Below are 20,249 nucleotides of genomic sequence, written 5' to 3' on the forward strand. Positions count from 1 at the left end.
AAATTAAACTTATCTGTAGATAAAAAAGGTATTAATTTTTCAAAATATTTTGTTACTCAGTGTTTTTTTTTTTTTAAATTTGAAAACTAAACATTCTTATTAATTATTATCAATGAAGTATGTAAAATCCATTTCTCCAGTTTTGAAAAAAAATTGAAGGAATAGTATCTTTTATACTTTTAAAAAAGAACAGGTGCCCTAATACTTTTTGAAATTGTCCTTTGATCTCTTGCTTAAAAATACCATGTTTGCACTTTGTATAGCTTTTAATGAACAGTCAAAATTTCTAACAACTTACAGTTGGAATTTGAATTTTAATATGTTTCAATGATTTTTAAATACTGAAAAAAAAATTATATTTAAGTGTAGCCACACTTTATAATTATATAAATTAATACCTTACAATCGATTAATAAAACGTGTGAGTTTTTCAATCAGGCATGGAATTTATTTAGTAATTAACATTTTTTTCGGACGATTTTTAATTTTTAAAAGTGCTAACAAAAAATGACACTATAAGGTTAAGAACAATTATAGACAATGGCGTAGTTTTATGTACTTAAATTGAAAAAGTAATTGAACAAATAATAATAACATGGTAATAATAAAATAATAATAATAAATGACGTAAATTTACTGATCGCTCATCTGTAAAACATTTCAGATAATAGAAAAAAAAGACATTGGCACCAAAATTACTAAAAATTACTTATTTCTTAAGTTTACTTTCTAAGGGATCAGTTGAAAACAAACCAAACTTTTTTTGGAATGATATTTGAATAAAATGAAAATTGTGTACTAAACAATCGAAAACCACACAAACAATTATTATTCGCTAAAAACGTATGTTTGTATTTTCCGGTAGAATATTAATTTTCCTGAACAACTAATACTTTAATATTTTAACGTTTCACTATTATATGTTGTAATTTTACACAATACCAATGACATATTTCTGTCATTTCTGTCTATACCCCGATCTGTTTTTTTTTTTTTAAATGACAGAAATTTTTAATTATCGCTATAAACAAACTTTCATAAAAGTTCAAGCGATTGGTGTCAATGATGTCAACCAATGATAGCTATAACTGGCCCCTTAAAAACATCTTTTAAATAAAAAATAAATTGGGTGGCGCAACAGTCCGTTGAGAACCAGGGCCTAGTGACTTACAACTCTCAACCATTCCTGTGTGCGAGTAATGTTGTCAGGAATGGAGGGGACCTACAGTTTATATGCCGAATCCGAACGGCTAATTCGAGAAGCACTTTTTCATGACAAGAGTTACTCTTGGAGAATTTGTCAAATCCTCGCAAGAGGCAGTACCCGTGAAAAGACTTTTGGTGGCATAGGCAGGGATCGAACCCAAGACCTCTGGCATGACAGTCCAACGCACTAACCATCATGCCACGGGTACTACAAAAACATCTCTTAGCTTTTCCAAAAAACACAACTGAAATTGGGAAAACAAGATAAAGGGATAGCATTCCGATATAAAAGTGACAAATGGGAAAACAAAGGAAATGGAGAGCCTTCAGTAAAAATATTTTGTACCTAGTTATAAAATAAAAAAAATTGCCTTTGAGAACGGTTTCTCCGTTTGAACTGAAAGAAAAGTCCTGGTGCAAATACAGTATTTCTTTAATACACTAAACTAAAATTTATTTTTAACTTCCAATAGGGAGTTATTGTAATCGATCCGATTTGACGAATAAAAAATGTTGACATATCTCGACGTTTCCAGGTCCCTAAAATTTAAATCAAAATATTATAGAGGTGTATGTGTGTAGATGTGTACGAACGTTCATACGTCCGCATGTCCGGGATACTATTTTTCAAGAACTAGTCGAGATATCGACTTAAAATTTGTATCGGTTTTTTCACCTTAATGAACAAACAAATGCCTCCAGTATAAATGTACTCAACGAAAAATAATGTTTTTGACATCTTGATATCTGGAAAAATTGAAGTAACGGCTTCTTTACACAAAATAAAGAAAAAAACTCCATTCAAATTTAGAATAAAAATGGTTTTTGATTCAAATTAAATTAAAGGCATTGGCTTTAAAATAATTGCATCCTATGAACAATAAACATAGTTTTCAGCGTTTGGAAAATTGTAAGGAAAACTTCAATTGACAGGTACTTTTAAAAAATTAAGATCTATACAAAATGCTACGCAAAATTTTGTTGTTAACGTAAGATAATGTTCCTTAAAAAATTAGATCATTAATTTTTGAATAAGGAATACAAATTTTCAAAAAATGAAGCTATCAGTTTGAAATTAAAAATTGTAGATTTAACTATTTTAGGAAAGGCTTGAAATGTTACTAAAGTTTTAAACTTTTATTTATTAAAATTAATGTAACTAGTAAATAAATGCTACACAGAATTGCTAAAAAGTAAAGAGAAAACAATTCTATTCTCTTAGATAAAGCCAGAACAAGATGTTAAAAACAATCAACAAATTTTTAATATGTTGTGTCTAGTAGAGGAATTTTTACCAAAAATATTTGTACACAGTTTTTAAATTCAAGCAGTGACTTTTATTCCTAAAATATAATATTCAAACTACGTTAATGATAAAAAGATACAGGTTACATGACATGAAAGTGTCAATTATTGTTAAGTAGCACGTTTGTTTTATTATTAACAATAATGATTCACATAGATAATTCCATGAAAGTAAAACGATAAGAATCATTAATAAGAGTTAATTTGGTACTTTGTTTACAAACTTCTGAAACGGTTATAATAAGAGCTAAGGGTCGAATGCATTTTAAGTATAACACTTTAAACTTCAAACCAAACACTATCAGTCTAAGGAAGTTATTTAGATTATTTTTACTTACCTTCCGGTATAAAAATTAAAAATAAAAACTATCGGGCAAATTTAAAAAAATGCCTAAAATAAATGTATAAATCTAACATTAAGACCATAAGTTCAAATTTGCTATTTTAATAAGTTTCAATGGTCAGATAATTGTTTTGTTTTGTGTAAGTGATATTCAACCTCTGATTTATTTAACATTTTTAATAACCAGCCTACTATACAATACTCAAAATGTTGACATTTAGAACATTTACAGTAAGTCAACCTTTACAAAGTAGATTGAGGAATCGAACGTAATATTAATATAGACTTCGATCCAGGTATATGGATAATCTTGATTTAAGGATAGGATTCAATGAAATCGAAGTTCGAGCCATTACACAAAATATGTTCTAATTTAACAAAAGAAATAGAAAGTTTTCTTATAAGAAACAACATGCAACAAAATGAACACAATATGAACAACCGCTGTGATTTCAATTTAACGATTTTAGACTCGATCCAACTCGTCAAATCGAGGGATCCAATTTCAATTCCGAATCAATTCTCTTCGAAAACGTTGTAGATATCAATATAGTATTTCGAATTATACACTAAGTAGGTTGATCTATACTTTTTCGTCGTTTGACAATTTTCGAGATAAGTGTTTCCAAAGATCAAAATTTTATTCACCTTTGTAAGCTTATTAAAAGTTATAAGTAAGCATAGAACTACAAACTTATAATTGATAATAATGTATAATAGTCGATGAAAATATAAAAGAATACAAAAATATTTTTGAAATCTCAAAGCTTTGGAGCAAAAATTCCCAAATTTGTGTATGATAAATATTTGATTTTAAGTCTTAATAAGTTCAAAATTCAATTATTCCATGAGTTAAGATTAATTGTTGAAGATTAGATAAGTTTGGTTTAATTCATTTGAAGTACAGCTCCAAATTAACAGAACTTCACATAACGCTTTGAAATTTAAATAAACGTACAAATAGAAATATTTACTGAAAAAACAAGACAAAACACTGTACATATTTTTAAAGGAAGTCCTATAAGATTTGATAGATTTGAATTCATCACCATAGAATATAATAGTTAATTATTAACTGGATTAGAAAACAATTAGCGTTACGCAAGATATCAACTAGTTTATGTCGTTCCACAATATTTCAAACACTTTGAAAATTCAACCTAAAAAAAGGTGGAAGGTAAAAAAGTTTGAAATTAATGACGTCTGAAAAATTTACTATCTAACTTGGTCTTATTTTTAGTTCAAAGAATGTAGTTGACTGCAAACAAGATTCCACAAGTTTTCTGAACCTGCCCAATCAGAAAGACATATGTCAATGTGTCAAAAGTCCCCAAAAATCAAACTGTAGGCTTTTTGTCTAGACGCATTTAAAGAAGATACAAGTTAGGAGCGTTGCAATAATGAAGAGAATTTATTTTGGTACAATATAGGGCCCCGTTACATAATTAAGTAAATATTAAATATTTTGTATTTTCTTTTTATTTTTTTTTAGATTTAAAAAATGTCCGCCAATTGTAACTGTTCTGTTGTAACAACAGCAGGTCCAACATTAGCATCAACATGTGGTGGAAGTGCGTTTATGCTTTTTATGGGAATGTTAGAAGTTTTTGTTCGTACACAGTGCGATCTTGATGATCCTTGCAGTCGAGCTGCTAAAAGAGTAAGTAAATTCAAATAAATTTTTGATCTTGTACGAAAGACATCAAATTTATCAATATCAGAGGTCTGTACTGTTTTTAAAAATCGATAGTAATAATTGTTGTTCCTAAATATCAAGATTGTTACGATTTGTAACAACATGACTTCATTACATCGTTTCAAAGCGCATGTTTAATTGTCAAATAGTTACGATTTGTAACAGTCTGAAACTCTGCACGGGGCTGAGTTGAAAGTGTTTCACTGTCAAAGTAAATGATTTATTTACAAACCAGTAAAAGTTTTGTTGTCTGTGACAGAAAACTTTAAATTTGAAAGCTATTCATAATCTAAGTCGAACCACAAGATTTTACAATAGACCAATATTTTTCTTTGGTTCCTCACGCTAGCTAAGAGAAGCTTAGGTTTTTCTTTCGCTCTTACTTTTCCGAATTTTAAATTGCACAAACAATTTTTTTTGTTTTTATTTTTGATATTGGTAGTTTGACAGATCAACAATTTCTGAAAGTCGTTCCTAAATAATTCTTACAAATTCCGACAATTCCTATTACAATGACACTTGAACTTGTGTAGTGGTGCCAAGTAAATTACATTACCAAGAAATTAAGAAATATTTATTAAATTTATTATAATATTCAACTGTTATATTTAATTTGTTTGTATTTAGTTTCGAGCAGTACCGGACAACGAGTATGATTTTATTGTTGTTGGAGGTGGTTCAGCTGGTGCAGTGGTGGCGTCACGTTTATCTGAAGTTCCTAATTGGAAAGTTCTCCTTGTAGAAGCTGGTAAGTTAATTTAACAACAACAACACTTTAAATATTGTCTATGTTAAGAAAATTTCACAAAATATTTGGAATAACAAAATAATTTTCATAAAAAGCAAGCAAAAAAGATTTGAAGTACTCAAAAGCTACGAATACTTTACTGCGTATACTATAGATTACATCGACCGACATAATTACGTTATTTCTTCGTCACAAATATTAAAAAAAATACTTTTTTAAAGAATTGAGTGGCCCTGAATTCGAACCTCGCCTTAAAATTTGTCTTATCAATTCAGTTTTTCTAAATATGCAACTTTAAAACTGCTAAAAACAACCGAAAAGCTTTTTTTCTTAAAGCTAAGGTTAAAGACAATACATATTCCTTAACAATAAATTGTATGATGATTTTGTAAAGTACGAATCTTTCTGGAAATTCTTACATACCTTGAATTTAATTTTGATTATTTTGGAAAATGTGTTTTGGGGTTAATTTTTAGTACTTCCTGCTAAAATTTCAAAAATCACCGTTTTCAACATTATATATTAGGTCCGTTTGCGTACCCTCCTAAAACAGTCCAATTTTACGAAAAAATACAAACTTGACCTAATCGCGTTTTAATAAATTTCGTAGTTTTTTGTAAAAGAGAGTGCTCATGGGAGAGTCAAATATTTCCACAACCTACGAATTTTAGCCCGAGAAAATTTCTTTGGGCTGATTTGTGAAAAGTGTCAAATTTGATAGAAATTCAAATAAATTGTTCGCTTTTGCTGTAAAATTAAAAATTCTTTTCCCACAGAACAGCAACAAGATTGCAATTTTTAAGTTTCAGTTTAATCAAGTTTTTTTCACAAAAAAAAAAAACAATGGGCCAGACTGATATTGCAGTTGTTATTTTAATTTATCCACTTATAAAAACAAATGAATGCAAAATACGAAAGGAAATGATGATGTTTTAAAATTTATATTTTTTTGACAGTAATATTGTGTGAAAAATTTGTTGTCTTCCGGTTAGCTTACTTTTTTATAGTTTTTTCTTTTTGTGAGAGAATTTTACCCCCAGTCTTTAAAATATCTCTTTTTACGAATTTCGGTGGTCCAATGATTCCACCAGCGTACAAACCACACCAAACAGTGCATTTTTCGGGATGCATGGGCAGTTCTTGAACGGCTTCTGGTTTCTCTTCACTTCAAATGCGGCAATTTTGCTTATTTACGTAGCCATTCAACCAGAAATGAGCCTCATCGCTGAACAAAATTTGTCGATAAAAAAGCGGATTTTCTGCCAACTTTTCTAGGGCACATTCACTGAAAATTCGACGTTGTGGCAGATCGTTCGGCTTCAGTTCTTGCACGAGCTGTATTTTATACGGTTTTACACCAAGATCTTTGCGTAAAATCTTCCATGTGGTCGAATAACACAAACCCAATTGCTGCGAACGGCGACGAATCGACATTTCACGGTCTTCAGCAACACTCTCAGAAACAGACGCAATATTCTCTTCTGTACGCACTGTACGCATTCGTGTGGTTGGTTTAATGTCCAATTAAGTAAAGTGAGTGCGAAACTTGGTCACAATCGCATTAATTGTTTGCTCACTTGGTCGATTATGTAGACCATAAATCGGACGTAAAGCGCGAAATACATTTCGAACCGAACACTGATTTTGGTAATAAAATTCAGTGATTTCCAAGCCTTGCTCGTTAGTAAGTCTATTCATGATGAAATGTCAAAGCATACTAAGCATCTTTCTCTTTGACACCATGTCTAAAATCCCGCGTGATCTGTAAAATACTAATGCATTAAAATCCTAACCTCAAAAAAATCACCCTTTATTATAAATATTTCATATAATATTGAAGAAAGGGGTTATAGATTTGGGAAACCATCCCTTTTTAATTATTTTTATTTCAATTGTAGAATAATAAAGCGGATTTCATTTTTTTAAAAACGATATCATTCAAGTGAAGGCCATTTTTCAATGCACTCTTGCAATCGGACCCATTAATTCGAGATTACGCTTTGGGTTTGGAGTAGTGCTTTCAATTTCATGGCGAATTTTCCATGCAGGCTAATTGTTCAGGGATCGTTATTGTTAAACTTTGATTAAAAGTGACCATAAAATGTCTGCCTACTTTCTCATCAGTTTATTCTGCAAAACGTTTCTTAGCCTTTCCAATGCCACCCTACAGCTGTGTGCGGAGTGATACCGTCTTGTTGAACTTTTTTGTTTTGTTTAAATACACCGGATCATTGACTGTCTCACCTTAAATAAGGGTAAATTACCCCGCTCACTGAAATGGCACAACAAACTGTCGTTTTTAAACGCTTTTGATAGTGCTCTCTAGGGTTATATCGCATATTTTGTTTGAAAACATATCCATCAATAAATACAATGTTTTCAAGTGTAAGTGTGGTCCAAAAAAGTTTCAGCATTGTTCTTGCCAAGGATTCTTGCAAAAAAATAATCACTTTAGTGTTAGTTAGTATTTTGTACGGCTAGAGCTTTAATTTATTTTTCAAAATAACAAGCACAGTACCAAGTCAGTGATTCATTCCGAAAATACTGCTCCTGCTTACCTCAACCCGGTAATATTTCGATAATCGTAATTATCACAGCATCCGTTGCCAAAGCTCGCCTTAGTTCTTTACTCTTGAATGGTATTGCCTCAACCGTATTTTCACTACTGACCACAAATTCTTAATGGAGTTAAGGTCAGGACTTTTTTGCTGGCCACTGAAACAATTTGAAAATTCGTTTTGTGAGCCATTTCTTCACGATTTTTGAAATGTGTTTTAGATCACTATCGTGTTGAATATGTCTTCAGGTTAGACTCTCCTGGCTACAAAATTGCAAAGATGAGCCTGTGAGTCGATTTCTTGCAGCCCAACGTGTGACAAATGTTTCTTAAACGTTGTTTGTTTGGATTTTCTCTCCAGGGTGTATGGCGTAGCGCTAGCAATTTTGTTTAACATCAGACTGAAACTGATTAAATTCGAATGCCTCTGACCACACTGCAGGCTTGCAATCATCAACTCCCCAAATTCTGTATTCTTTGGTAAATTTTTAAATTGCCTTAACATTTATATACGACAGGGCAGGTTTTTGTTTTAGGTTTTTTTTTACGGCTAAAATGTACATAATATTGTAGAGGGCTCTGTTGCAGTCCATCATTAGACGTGCATTCGAATCCGTTAAAATTTGTTTGCGGCCTTTTCTGGACCCTATTAACCACTGATTTGCTAATCTTACGCTGCTTGGCTATTATAAGAGTGGAGGAACCACTATTCTTCAAGGCAACAATTTGTCCTAATAGTTTTTTTATTATTATTTTTAAGAATTAGTTATGTATTAATTTTTTATTTTATTTATTAAAATATTTTGCCAAATTTCTTATCATTCGCAAACGACTCACATCAAACTACTAAAATGCATAGTTATTGAGTACATGTTTTTTTCGATTTTTAAAAAGTAATATCTTAACAACCTTAGAGATAGAGTAATTTTAAGTCGGATTTCAATCAACTCCTTTAAAACCCAGTGGAAAAATGAAATTTAATTGCCATGAACAAAACATTGCCGACCAGAATGTTTTGAAAGCACTTGTGTCTGCAAAACTTTGAATTATTTGAATTCGGATATTGTTATAAGACTTTAAATTTTATCCATCATTGAAATAGATCCTCAATGTTGTGTTTTCATTCAATGTAGCAGATATTTCCATTTTTGCCAATGAACATTGATAGATGACGCTATAATAATTTGTAAATATCTGACAGAGCGGCTAACTTTTTAGCTTGGAAGTTTTTTTATATATCAATATCTGAATGGCTACTTTTTCAAAGTAGACGTTTTAACTCTACTTTTGGCTTTAAAGTTGAACATTTGTAGATTTAGTTTAACGAATGTTTACTACTTCAAAACATGGAATAACCACTAAAAACAATTTTAAATATTTTCTGTTGAAAAACTATGTGTTCCAAAGCAAACTTAAAATTCGTTTCTACTAATTTATATGATTTATTCTAAGAAAAGCAAAGTAAAAAATATTTTGGATAAGCTTCCAAAAATCACATTAACTATTTTCAGTTTTAGGAATAATATTAACAAGTTTTGTTTTTAATGTTATTGTGGATATACCTAATGTTTAAATCGATTAGATTTAATTTATGCGTGACCTTATAAAAATTTACTGAACGTAAATTCATCTCAAAGTTGAATGGACTAATAAGAACAAAATAATACTACGCGAAATAAGTCTACATTTGAATGTCAAAAGCAAGTCGTTCATAAAACCGGAGAAGATTTTATTTAAATCTCATCAGCCATTCACAATTTTTATTATTTTTAGTATACTTGTATTTCTAAAGTTCACTTTTATTCTGGTTGTACAATTACAAGTATGAACATTTATAATATTTATTATTTATATTAATATTGATCTAAATTTAATCAAGGTGGTGATGAACCAGTTGGTGCACAAATTCCTTCGATGTTCACGAATTTTCTTGGAACTGAAATAGATTGGAATTTTGAAACCGAACCAGAGGAACAGGCATGTTTATCATCCAGAAATAAACGTTGCAAATGGCCCAGAGGCAAAGTTCTGGGAGGCACATCTGTTCTGTATGGGATGATGTATATGCGAGGTAATAAAGAGGACTATGATTATTGGGAATCGATGGGAAATCCAGGATGGGGTTACAAAGATGTATTGCCATACTTTTTAAAATCAGAAAATAATGTAGAAGAAGCTGATAATGTACATCACAAAACTGGAGGTTTAATGACTGTTGAAAAATTCAATTACGTTCCACCTATGGCATATGATATTCTAAGGGCTGGACAAGAGCTAGGTATTTTATATTGACCATATTTTATAGAATTTGTTTGTTTTAAACTGTTGTATTTATTTAATTTATTAAAGGTTATGGAATTCATGATTTGAATGGTCCCAATTCAACTGGATTTGTTATTGCACAGACGATTTCTAAAGCTGGAGTGCGCATGAGTTCAGCAAGAACGTTTCTTCGACCAGCTGAATCTAGATCTAATTTGGATATTTTGCTGAACACAATTGTCACTAAGGTACTTGTTGATCCTTCCACAAAGAGTGCTTATGGAGTTGAAGTAATTGATCAAAACGGAAACAAGAGAAATATTCAGGCTAAAAAGGAAGTGATAGTAAGTGGTGGAGCAATTAACTCACCACAAATTCTCCTTTTGAGTGGAATTGGACCAAAAGAGGATCTAGAAAAGGTATATATTATTTTTATTCTCAAAAAACAGAAGCTCCTTAATCTATTTAGTTTTTCAGTGAGTCAATTTTTAACTTGAAATATAAAATACATAAAGTAAACTCTACTTAGGGCAACAAACTTCCATCCATCTAGCTCGTACCTTAGCTAGATGAGTCCAGTTGCGCACTCCCAGTTAGGTGAGGTCACTTTCTTCATCACAATTTCTTTGCGCCCTGATCCGTGGCCTTTCTCTGCTGCGCTGTGAGCGTGGATTCAAAGACTTTCAAGGTCTGAGCATTGGTTTCCATGCGTTCTACGCGACGAAGCCATCTCAGTTTTTGGAATTGCATCCTTCTGGCTAGGTCTACGTCGCTACAGCTCGTCATCTCCTATTCTCCGTAGATCACGCGAAAATGTTTTTTTTTTTTAAACGACCCAAGGTGCGTTTATCAGCTTTCGTCATAATCCATGTTTCTGCACCGTATAGAAGGAAGGATATGATAACGGTCTAATAAAGCAACACTTTCGTTGCTCGAAAAAGGGCTTTAATACTCAATTACTCTCTTCTGGACAAAGTCCTTAATTTCCCCAAAATTACGTCTGTCGATGGTGGCATTTGGTCCAAGACCAATAATAATAGACTGATTTCGTTAGGTGAACAGAGGTTTAAGTTACATGTGAACTTTGAACACTTAACATGTCCCCTACGCCACTTTAAGTTAATACAAATTTGCTGAATCACGAAACAGATATTGAACTTGATTGTCAAACTGATCCGTAGACAATCCCAACGTCCATTGGGACTATTTCAAAACATACTTACGAAGATTTCAAATTTATGAATACTTTCCATGTTTCAATACCGGGAAAAGGCCTCAATGGTTGGGGACTGAAAAGAAAAGAAAAGAAAATTTTAAAGTAAAGTCTATTAACATTATTTCTCGTATATTTAAAAAAGAAAAGTTGTTGAAACTTGGCTCTTTTCTACAAGCAATTTTTTTGTATTAACGTAATTGTTTCCTAATTTACGTAATTTATTTTGTTGATATAATAAATCAAAATACTTCTAACTCATTGTTTTACTTTTATGTTCAAGGTAAATGTGAAGCCAATACATGATCTACCTGGAGTTGGAAAAAATCTCCACAATCATGTGTCTTACGTCACTAACTACTATATCGACGAGCCTGACACAAGACCATTAGACTGGGCATCGGCTATGGAATACATGCTTAATCGAGGTGGATTAATGTCTGGGACAGGAATTACAGAAGTAACTGCTAAAATCGCAACAAAATACGCAGATGGTCCCTATATTCCTGATGCACAACTCTTCTTCAATGGATATTTGGCAAACTGTTCAATGACAGGCCAAATTGGAGAGCTTGCCTCAAACCATTCTCGTATTATTCAAATTGCACCTTTAACATTGAATACTAAGAGCCGAGGTTATCTCACATTAAAATCTAACGATCCACTTGAACCACCAAAAATATTTGCAAACTATTTTAACGACACGCGAGATGTTAAGACTCTTGTTGAGGGTATTAAAATTGGTATTGAATTGTCTAAAACAGCACCTCTTAAAGCACATGGCATGCGTCTCGATAGAACTCCGGTAAAGGGATGTGAAAATATTGAATTTGGAACTGACGAGTACTGGGAATGTGCCATTAGGCATGACACTGCACCAGAAAACCATCAAGCTGGTTCATGCAAAATGGGACCTAAAGAGGATGAATATGCTGTTGTTGACCCCGATCTAAATGTGCATGGAGTTCAAAAAATTCGAGTTATAGATGCTTCTGTCATGCCACAAGTGGTAACCGGAAATCCTTATGCAACTATCATTATGATCGCTGAAAAAGGTTCAGATGCAATTAAGAAAAAGTATGATATCATGTAGATAGATCAAACATATCTTTATTGAGTTGAACTTTTACTTATTTCATGTTGATTATGAACAACGGACATTTTCTCTGAAAAATATTTAAAAAAAGGAAAACGTTTAATTTTCGAAATAATATTGATTAAAAAATAAAGAAAAGAAACCATTCCATCCATCATGTTGTTTTCTTCGTACTCGAGTTCCCATTCTGATTATTATTTGAATTTTGCAGTTCAAAGTTCTATCAAATTGTGGTTTATGAGATATATACCAAATCTCAGTAATAGAAACATTTCGTGAGTTTTTACAACAGGTAACATAGCCTTTTTGTTGCATTAAATTTTCATCATAAAACTTAATTCCATTTTACTGTTATTGTTAGCTAAATAATGATGTTACCAAAATGACGCGACCGAGATTGATACAGAGAGCACCAATTTCTAGGAGAGACATAGGAAAAAATAGGTAGCTTAATATTAATTTGTCGGAACTCGCAATCGCGTTTAAATAATCTTTATTCCTTTGAGAAAAAGTGATAACGGTCCCTTTTTTCTTTGTTAAAAGTGCTTGTTCAAAAAATTCATTAAAGGATCTTGAATTTTAATTTTTTATTTTCCAAGAGTTGAATATTGTTTGTATCCTTGAATTCCACTTACGAAGGTTTGTAATTTCCTTAAAAATGAACAAAATTAGGAACACCCTATTCCTTTGCATGCTTATTGATCGGAACATAATAATAATCTTTGTACTTAATAATTTTCCATTGTTATTGAACTTCAAATCAAATAAAATAATTGGTAGCACTGTGCGGGCTTTTAAGGTTGTGAAAAAATATAACAGTGAAAAGTATTAAACCGATTTTTTTAAGGTACCCGTGGCATGATGGTTAGTGCGTTGGACTGTCATGCTAGAGGTCTTGGGTTCGATCCCTGCCAAATTCTCCAAGAGTAATTATTGTCATGAAAAAGGGCTTTCTCAAAATTAGCCGTTCGGAGTCGGCATATAAACTGTAGGTCCCCTCCATTCCTGACAACATTACTCGCACACAGGAATGGTTGATAGTTGTAAGTCACTAGGCCTTGGTTCTCAACGGACTGTCGCGCCACCCAATTTATTTTTTTTTTTTTTATTTTTTTTATTAAACCAATTTTAATAAATTGTAGATGTCAAGAATATACCTTATGTAGTGTTATACTCACTGTACTTAAAGTATATAGACATACCTAGCTCAGCTTAGATGTAGTATGTAAGTAAGAGGTCAGTCATTGAGTCATTAAGTTGGAGTCTAATAAAGAAGTTGTCATCAAGATAAAGTTGTTAGCATTACATGGCGCAGTCGAAATAACAAAAAAAAAGGAGAACATACGAATTCGTGGCACATGGGTAAAGCAAAAAAACCCATTATAGAAAATAAAAGACCGCGTGGCAGACCTCCGAAACAAATAAGATTCGTTTATATTAATAAAAGCATGGAATTCTTGAGAAAAATCAGTGAGCTCAACTTAAACTCTGGAAACCTAAGTGAAAATTGGCAGACTTTTTATAGAAACTTTCAAGTTTTTTCGACAGCAATCGAACTAGCTAAAAAACCGGATGAAGTTCAAGTTGCCATATTCCTCAACGCAGCGGGTAATGAAGCCACTGAAATATATCAAAATGTGCTAAGACTAAACGATGATGTTAGGAAAAAACTAGCAACGGTAGTTGAAGCCTTCGAAGTGTTTTGTGTTGAAAAAACAAACCCTGTATATGAAAGTTTCATCTTCAATACAAGAAACCAAGGCAATACTGAACCGTTCGATAATTTCCTTATGGAAATAAAAAAGCTAGTAAAAAAGTGCGAGTTCAATGACGTAGATAGAATGGTAAGAGACCGAATCGTACTGGGAATTAATGACAAAAAATTACAAAAACGATATCTGGAGACGGATGGATTAACGCTAGAAAAGGCAATAGAGATGGCTCGTTGCGCCGAAGTAACAAACAAACAGATAGAGCAAATGAACACCAGGACAGATGCATCGATAGACGCAGTTAAAAAGCAGGGGACGTATCATCAGAACGAACAAAAATATAACAATACTAACAACAAAACTAATCATAAAAACTCTTCTTCTCATAATTATAGATCACCACATGTATCGGACCTCCAATTTGATTGCACGAAGTGCGGTAAAACACATGGCAAAAGGTCTTGCCCAGCATTCAGAAAGAGATGTACTTTGTGCAACGGATTAAATCACTTTGCAGTTGTTTGCAAAAATAAACCGGTTCGGGAAGTTCATGTAGAAGATAACGAGGTAAATGAATCAAACGATGATTTTTTTATTGACAGTATCATGAACCAAGAAAATATTTCGGGTACCTGGCTAGAAAACATAAAGGTACAAAACATTAATATAAAATTCAAATTAGATACGGGAGCCATGGTTAATATATTGCCAGTAAAATATTTAAATGGACTGAAAAACATAAATTTGATTAAAAATGCAGCCAAACTGTCTGCTTATAATGGAACGGAGATCAAATCGCTAGGGATAGAAAATTTAGAGTGCTTAGTTGCTAACAGAAGTGTAATTATTGAATTTTATGTGGTTGATGAGGATAGAATACCACTTTTAGGTCTAGAAAGTTGCATGAAGTTAGAACTAGTTAAAAGAATAAATGAAAAAATAAAAAACAATGAGATTAAATATGATACAGAAAGCATGCTAACAGAAAAAAATAACCTCTTAAATAGGTACGAAAAAGTTTTCACTGGATAAGGGGGTGTTGTTATAAAAATTTTCACATAGGTATAAAAAAAGACGCCACACCTGTAGCGAAACCATCAAGACGCGTGCCCCTCGCTATAAAAGATAATTTGAAACGAGAGTTGGATAGGTTATGTAAACTAGCAATAATAGAACCATGTTTCACCTCGAGTGAATGGATATCTAACATTGTAATTGTTGAAAAGCCGAATAAATTGAGGATCTGTCTCGACCCAAAGCATCTAAACGAAGCAATTATTCAGCACTTTCACGAAATTCCGTCTTTTGAAAATATAAAATCAAACTTTGCTAATAAGAAAATCTTCTTTGTGTTCGATATAAAGGACGGATTTCATCAAATCGAATTGGATGAGGATTCGAAGAAAATTTGTACTTTCAGTACTCCATTTGGCCTTTATCGGTACATTAAATTGCCACTAGGTATTAAAATAGCTGCAGAAGCATTTCAACAAATCAATGAAAAAAATTTTAGTGATATTCCGAATGTTTATATTTATATAGATGACATAGCAATAGCCACAAGAACTGTCGAAGACCACGACAGAACAGTGCAAATGGTTTTAAATCGAGCGTTGGAAAGAAATATAACATTTAACAAAGAAAAAGTTCAATACAAACAAAAGCAGATAAAGTTTTTAGGGCACTTAATAAGCGAAAATGGAATAGCATTAGACGATGACAGAATAAAATCAATTCAAGAGCTTAAGCCACCAACCAGTAAGACTGAGTTACAAAAATTATTAGGCTTTATAAACTATGTAAGAGAATATGTTCCCAACCTATCTGAGTTGTCTAACCCGCTAAGAGAATTACTTAAAAAGAATATTTGCTTTCAGTGGTCCGAGGCACATGACATATGCCTCCAAAGAATTAAAAACTCGATACTTAGAGCTCCAATTCTTAAATCATTTGATCCAAATGAAAAAATTACTATTCAAACGGATGCTTCACTTTCTGGTTTAGGAGCCTGTTTAATGCAGAATAATAGGCCAGTATCCTTTGCTTCATGTAGCCTTACGGATACAGAAAAACAATATGCAAACATTGAAAAAAAGTTGCTAGCAATTGTGTTTGCTTGCAGCAAATGGCACTCACTCATCTATGGAAGGCAAATTCAGATTGTCACTGATCATAAACCACTTTTAGGGATCATCAATAAAGAGTATAGTAAAATACCCTCTCCTCGACTACAACGCATGAAACTTAAGTTAGAAAAATACAATTTAGATTTAGAATATATGCCAGGTAGTCGAATGGTGTTAGCTGATCTATTATCAAGAAATAGCTGTTCAGTAAAATTCGATAAAAACAATATTAAAGGTTTAAATGAGTTAATACATACGGTTAACATTAGTAACGCCAAAAGAGATTTTTATAGAAGAAAAACAGGTGAAGACATAGTACTGAAAAGAATCAAGGAATATTTATGTAAAGGGTGGCCAAAAGATAAAAGCAAAATGCCGGAAAATTTGAAATGTTTTTGGAGTTTGAAGGACGATCTATTTTTAGATTATGGTTTAGTTTTCTATACTGATAGAATATTTATACCCAAAGAATTAAGAGATTCAGTCCTACAAACTCTACACCTTTCACATCTTGGAATAGAAAAAACAAAAGCAAGAGCACGTTCTTTAGTCTATTGGCCAACCTTGAACCAAGAAATCGAAAAATTAGTTGCATCGTGTAGGATTTGCCAAAAATATAGGTCGAGCAACATCAAAGAACCGCTTATAAACCATGAATTACCAGAGGGGCCATATCAGAGAATTGGTATGGACATAATGGAATATGACAGTAAATCATACCTCGTCATAGGTGACTTTTTGTCTAAGTATATTGACGTTTTACCGCTGAATAGTAAAACAGCAAAAGCAATCATAGGTAAACTAGAGACTGTGTTTTCGATTCATGGTATCCCAAGACAAATAGTGGCAGATAATATGCCTTTTAATTCATTTGAATTTAAAGCCTTTACTGAAAAGTTTGATATTGAACTAATCACAAGTAGTCCTAAATATGCCAAATCCAATGGGTTTAGTGAAAAGTGCGTTCATATTGCAAAAAATCTTCTTCGCAAATCCTTAGAATCAAAAACTAATCTATGGTTAGCCCTGCTCGAGTACAGAAATACACCAATTAAAAATTCTAAGTTGACACCAACTCAAGTGTTAATGGGCAGACAAACTCGTACACTGCTGCCCGGGGATCAATAACTCTACAAGAATAGTGGTATTTGTAACGAACTACTACCTGTTCTTAACAGCAACAATCTTAAAAATAAGCACTATCATGACCGCGGCGCAAAAGAAAGAACCCCATTCCAAGTAAAACAGAAAGTTTGGATGCAGGAAGGAAAATGTTGGCTCCCGGGAATAATCAAAGAAAAACATTCGCTCCCAAGATCATATTTGATACAGCTGCAAAGTGGTAGAATCCTTCGCCGAAACTCAAAGTATATAAGATCGCGCGCATAAATCACTAATAAGCTCAATCAGATTGGAAGTTTGCTTAGAAACTTATTCCAAACATTGTACTAAATTGAAATATCTATAAATTATAAAAAAAAAAAAGAAAATGTTTCTTTAATGACAAGATTGTAAAACTTTTAGTTAATTGAAAGAAAATGAAAAAAACAATCTAATTTCTATAAATTATAACAAAAACAGTATAATATTTGAAGTATCAATTTCCTTAATTAAGATTAGATAAATGAATTACATAATTAATTATAAATCTTATTCATTCATTCTTTGTTACTAAATATTTTTTTTTTTTATTTTCTCACTTTTAATTCATAAAACAATTATTATAAGCTTGAATTTAAAAATTCAGAGGATAGAAGAGAAAGAAAGTTACACAAAATTGAATTACCTAATTATAAAACTATTATTTTGCTGTATAATTTAAAAAATGAAATATTACAAATGACAAGTGATGTTATATAAAAGAAATGAATTAAAATGTATAAACAAACCTAGAAAGGGAGATGTAGTGTTATACTCACTGTACTTAAAGTATATAGACATACCTAGCTCAGCTTAGATGTAGTATGTAAGTAAGAGGTCAGTCATTAAGTTGGAGTCTAATAAAGAAGTTGTCATCAAGATAAAGTTGTTAGCATTACACCTTAGACCCGGGATTCCTAAAGTGTGCTCCCCGGAGGAATAATATCCAAGTGCTCCGTGGAAATATTTGAAAAAGTAAAAACATACCAAAACGGACTATTAACTAGTTAATTTCAAGCTTCTGATTTTGTAATTTTGATAATTATTGATAAATTTACATACAATACCACGAAGACTAGTGAGAGTGCCGATTGAAATGGAAACAGTTTTTTTTTTTCAATTCATGCAAACTTTTAAACGTAGTACGGGAAAGTTAATTTGTAGGTGCTTTTAGTGCATTAGTTTTAACTTATTTTGTTTTTCTGCATACAATTTTCCAACGAACAAGTATGTCCAAACAAAATCATTATTTACGTAAAATAGTAATCCATTTAACCGCACAAAAGGATTTTAATGATTAAATTTAGTTTGCTCAACTTCGGTTTTGCATATACTTATTTTAGTGCGAAGAAAAATGACGCAATAGAGACAGCGGCGGCGGCCGGCGTAAGAGATTTATAAAGGTTTTGAGTTTGATAGTTTGTCTAGTACCTACCTAGAAATAAGATCAGTTAAAAGGATGTACTACGAATCATATTTAACTTCCCATAGGAAGTTGTAGTCTGATTTATCAAATTGAAAATTTTAACATTTCGCGCCGTTTCAAAGTCCCTAGAGTCGAAATAAAAGATTTTTAGAAAGATGTACATATGTGCGTGCGTGTGTACGTTCGTACGTCCGAACGTCCGAACGTCCGTATGTCCATACGTCCGTACGTTCGCGACGTTTTTTTCGTCGTCCATAGCTCAAAAACCAGAAGAGATATCGATTTCAAATAAATTTTGGTATACAAATAATAATAATAATATAATAAAAAATAAGTACCCGTGGCATGATGGTTAGTGCGTTGGACTGTCATGCAAGGGGTCTTGGGTTCAATCCCTGCCTGTGCCACCTTAATTTAAAAAAAATAATTTTCGCGGGTACTGCCTCTTGCGAGGAATTGACAATTCCTTCAAGAGTAATTCTTGTCATGAAAAAGTGCTTTCTCAAACTAGCCGTTCGGATTCGGCATAAAATTGTAGGTCCCCTCCATTCCTGACAACATTACTCGCACACAGGAATGGTTGAGAGTTGTAAGTCACTAGGCCCTGGTTCACAACGGACTGTTGCGCCACCCCATTTGATTTTGATACAAATAATAATGCAGAAAGGGCTCTCAAGAAAATTGCGTGGGTGGTTTTTTACCATGCCAGTTTGAAAAAAGGTGAAAATTTTGGTTAACCCTAAATATCTTACGAACCAAAAAACGCTAGTGAAGTATATTTTTGGAAAAAAAAATCCATTTAACGGGTTTTTTATAAAAAAAAAAAAAAAAACTGAAAAAAAAATTGTCACAATTTTACGACTAAAATCGAATTGACAGTTTTTTTTTATAAAAAATAAAAATCTAAAAAAAACATTACTCAAAGTTGTTAAAAATTGAATATCGATTCAAATATCTTTTCAAAAACTTGAAATTTAGGCTTCAAACTAATTTTTACTTATAAGAAATATTGTTTTCAATATTGGTACAAATTTTGAGAAAAATCGTTTCGACAGTTTTCTTACAAAAAATAAAAACCTAAAAAAAAATGTATAAAAGTAGGTAAAAATTGATTTTCGACTCAAATATTATCTTTTCAAAACTTTGAGATATTGGCTTTATTTTACTTTTATCTTTGAGGAAATATTTTTGTCAACATTCAGTAAAATTTTGAAAAAAATAGAATTGACAGTTTTTTTTTACAAAAAAATTAACAAAAGTTGGTGAAAATTTACTTTAGACTCAAATAGCTTTTCAAATATTAAAAATATTGGCTTCAAACTTATTTTATTTCACAGAAAATATTGTTCTCTATATTCAGTAGTTTTTATGTAAAAATCCAACAGTCCGTTTTTTCATAAAAAATAAAATCTACAAAAA

At 31.9% G+C, this 20,249-nt stretch overlaps 1 protein-coding gene across 1 annotated transcript in view; it reads left to right on the forward strand.

Annotated features, from left to right (window-relative positions):
- LOC129945026 (uncharacterized) overlaps nt 1-12,580 on the forward strand; it is a 65,483-nt gene extending 52,903 nt beyond the window's left edge. The window contains exons 11-15 of the mRNA XM_056054689.1: nt 4,353-4,514; nt 5,178-5,298; nt 9,735-10,133; nt 10,205-10,536; nt 11,614-12,580. Of these exons, the coding sequence (XP_055910664.1) occupies nt 4,353-4,514; nt 5,178-5,298; nt 9,735-10,133; nt 10,205-10,536; nt 11,614-12,423 (1,824 nt within the window). The 3' untranslated portion in view covers nt 12,424-12,580. The remainder of the gene's footprint in view (nt 1-4,352; nt 4,515-5,177; nt 5,299-9,734; nt 10,134-10,204; nt 10,537-11,613) is intronic.
- Nucleotides 12,581-20,249: the final 7,669 nt, after the last annotated feature.

This window comes from Eupeodes corollae, chromosome 1, assembly GCF_945859685.1.
Source record: "Eupeodes corollae chromosome 1, idEupCoro1.1, whole genome shotgun sequence".
Taxonomy (NCBI): Eukaryota; Metazoa; Arthropoda; class Insecta; order Diptera; family Syrphidae; genus Eupeodes; species Eupeodes corollae.